The 2972-nt window shown below is 41.0% G+C and overlaps 1 protein-coding gene across 1 annotated transcript in view; it reads right to left on the bottom strand.

Annotated features, from left to right (window-relative positions):
* LOC140334858 (microfibril-associated glycoprotein 4-like) overlaps positions 1–2972 on the bottom strand; it is a 4223-nt gene extending 1251 nt beyond the window's left edge. Inside the window, exons 1-5 of the mRNA XM_072417125.1 lie at positions 2952–2972; positions 1737–1803; positions 1140–1300; positions 725–821; positions 52–234 (exon numbers count right to left, since the gene is read on the bottom strand). Coding sequence (XP_072273226.1) covers positions 52–234; positions 725–821; positions 1140–1300; positions 1737–1803; positions 2952–2957 — 514 coding nt within the window. The 5' untranslated portion in view covers positions 2958–2972. The remainder of the gene's footprint in view (positions 1–51; positions 235–724; positions 822–1139; positions 1301–1736; positions 1804–2951) is intronic.

The raw sequence follows: 2972 nt of genomic DNA, 5'->3' as shown, positions 1-2972 counted from the left end.
AATAGTTTTTTTTTTTGGCTTTAGACAAGGATTGTTCTGCAAATGTATTACCTGCTTCACCACCAATGAACGACCCAACGTACAGTCTGTATCCATCATTCTCAGGGTTCAAGGCGTTGCGGGAAAGGCTGAAGTTGGTGTACTGGGCTAAGGTTTTGTTCCCCATTGAGTTCTCCAGCTCCACCCTCAGTTCATATTCCCTGTGCATTGTCAGCAGGTAAATGTTGTGTAGCCCTGGTGCCGAAAAATAATAAAAAAAACAGCAGTAATCAGAGGAAGGCCCACACTATAAGGGCCATTGCCCAATGAGCTGCCTCTATGTGAACCATTAAAGGTCAGCTTGCCTAACTATAACCATTGGTGGACATTCATTGTAAGTCTTTGACTTCAGCTTATCCTAAGAGTTTTATTTTAGATTTCTCTGGACCAGCTGAGACTTTCTGAAGATGCATTTTTAATTAAACATAATGAGATACATTTTTTTTTTGATCAGCTTTGTAGCTATATCATTATCTTTCATACAATTGGTATGGAAGTCATTTTAGGTTCCTATCATGGAGTTCTCCAATTTCTGCGGCTTGACTCACAAGGGGAAAGTTCTACATGACATTGGTCCAACCCATCTCTCCTTGATCCCTGATTGGGAAATGTATACAGCTAGGGTTGTCCAGGTTATATTTTAGGAATGATAGGAGAGACTGATATTAGAGACATGAGTATTTACCCAACCAATACTCTCCATTGGCGTTCCCGAATCCATCCACATAAACCTTCCATGGCTGCCCGAAGTCCACTGAGCTATCCTGACGGTTCTGGAACACCTGGTGAACTTGACAACATCTGTAATAAAGCAAATCTAAATTATAAACATATATAGCAATATTCCAAAGAAAGTCTTCCATTGTAGATGACCATGGTTGGTCTACAAAGAACTATAGCAAAAAAAAAAAGCTGCATATGCAGCCCCCGAGGCTGCTGGGGCTGAATGAACTCCCATGCCCATGTGTGGAAGTTACATCATCCTGGCCAATCAAGCTGGCGGAAGATCAGAAAACCCTCTCATTACTATCCATGACATCCCAGTACAAACAATTTGTTGAATTATCATATCTCATTTTTCTGTCCATATTTCCTCTTACCGTCCAGACCTTCTGATCAGTGGTCATGTCACAGTAGACAGGCAGGGGGCGCATCGCTCCTTGGGGGTAAATTACGTAAACACCATCATCGTGTTGACCATGTTCCCAGATCTCCTGACAGTCCAGAGGGAACCAATCTGCCTCCTGTTTATACTGATAGGCTGAGGATAAATTGAAGAAAAAACACAAATCACTGTTGGATTTGTTAGGGAATTGAAATATCTGTTCTTAGATGAACCCCATTGTGCAGATTTTAAAAATATTTTTTTATTGGTGCCCTCGGCTATATAAACTCGGGAGCAGAGAGACCCTCTGAGATTTGGCATTGCTTAACCCCATAGTCATCAGACTGCCCAATCCCTGTCCCTGTCCCTGTCCTGTCCTTTATGATGGCCTCCTATTGGTTAGAATTTGAATGGATTCCTTAGGGTAGATTGTAAGATCGTAATGTGGTCAGGTGTTTGGAGATTGTCCAATCAGTGTGTAATTTGTATAGGAGGTGGAGGATGAACAATCTGATTTCATGCCATGTCCCTATAGTGAAAACTTAATTCTTTTATACCAAGCAAGCATTACCGGTTGTTTGGCTTTATTTACCTGGCCATGTGGGGGCAGGGTTCCCGCTGACGTGGTGAATGTGCCACAAGAAGAAAACCACAAAGATCTGTAGAGTAAAAATGATTGGCAAAGAGAACCTGTCACATCTGTATCTATATATAAATTATATATATGTTATATCATAGAGATAAATATTATAGATATATAAAATATACAAATAGGTAATTGGATAGTCATTACTCTTATGTGTAGGGATTATTTTCAATAAAGTGTATGTAAACCCCAACAACGATCCTTAATTTCATTTTTTCCGGTCAATTATATATCTCAAAGGAAGTATTTTATATATTTGTTATGTTATATTTAAAATAGATCTTGCCAGAAATCCAGAACTTTCCCTCCAACAGAAAGCCATTTCATCAGGACTGAGGGATCTTGGGAAGAGTTTTAAGGTAGGGGGCCTTTACAATTTTGGGTAGCTTTGTAGAGCACCCTGTTGGGCTTTCCCACTTGGTCACTGGGGCCAATATAAGGTATGTGATGAAAACAGAAAGGGAGGAAAGGAGGAACTAGGGAAGATAAAATATTTCAAGCAGATCAAGCTTCAGCTTTGAACCTCTAGTGATCTCAGGAGGTGTTACAGGGTCCCATGGAACCCTGGTGGAGAAACACCAAGTCATACAGGTACAACCAACTACATTGTATGGATTGTGGTTTACATTTCCCATAGAACCCCAGGGTTCCTGCAGAAATTGCTGAAGGCTCCTCAAGCTGAGGCCGGTGGACCTCCCATTTGATGATTTCTGCATAGTTCTGGGGCCACCACCATTTGGTTGACTAAGCTGCATGACTTTGGTGAAGTTTCTAGTTATATACAAGATTGGTTTTCCAGTGTATTGGTCCAGTCTTTCCACATGTCCCCAGTTTACAAGACTTTACAACAACCTCCAAAGAGGTTCTCTAAGACCCAAAAATGTTTTTTGTGGGTAAAAAGGTTGAGAAAGGCTGCTGCAATAACAATGTGCTCTGTCCTACACAAGCAATGACCTCCGATGTCATGTTATAACAGAAGGTCAGTGTGGTTGCATCCATTACATTCATATAGTGGGAACTTTGGGATTGGACAGGTCCTAGGTCCTTATCTACCATGCTTGGTGCCTGCAGAAGAGCAAAAGCCACACACAATCTAATAACTTACTGAAGATTTCCTTTAGGTTGCAGGTAAGTATTAGGATAAAATGCTGGTTGACTTACCTTCATGTTGGTCTGGTTGTC

This window comes from Pyxicephalus adspersus, chromosome 7 (genome assembly GCF_032062135.1).
Source record: "Pyxicephalus adspersus chromosome 7, UCB_Pads_2.0, whole genome shotgun sequence".
In the NCBI taxonomy this organism is placed as follows: domain Eukaryota; kingdom Metazoa; phylum Chordata; class Amphibia; order Anura; family Pyxicephalidae; genus Pyxicephalus; species Pyxicephalus adspersus.
Note: the sequence above shows the minus strand (reverse complement) of the source record. Positions and strands in the feature narration are given on the sequence as shown.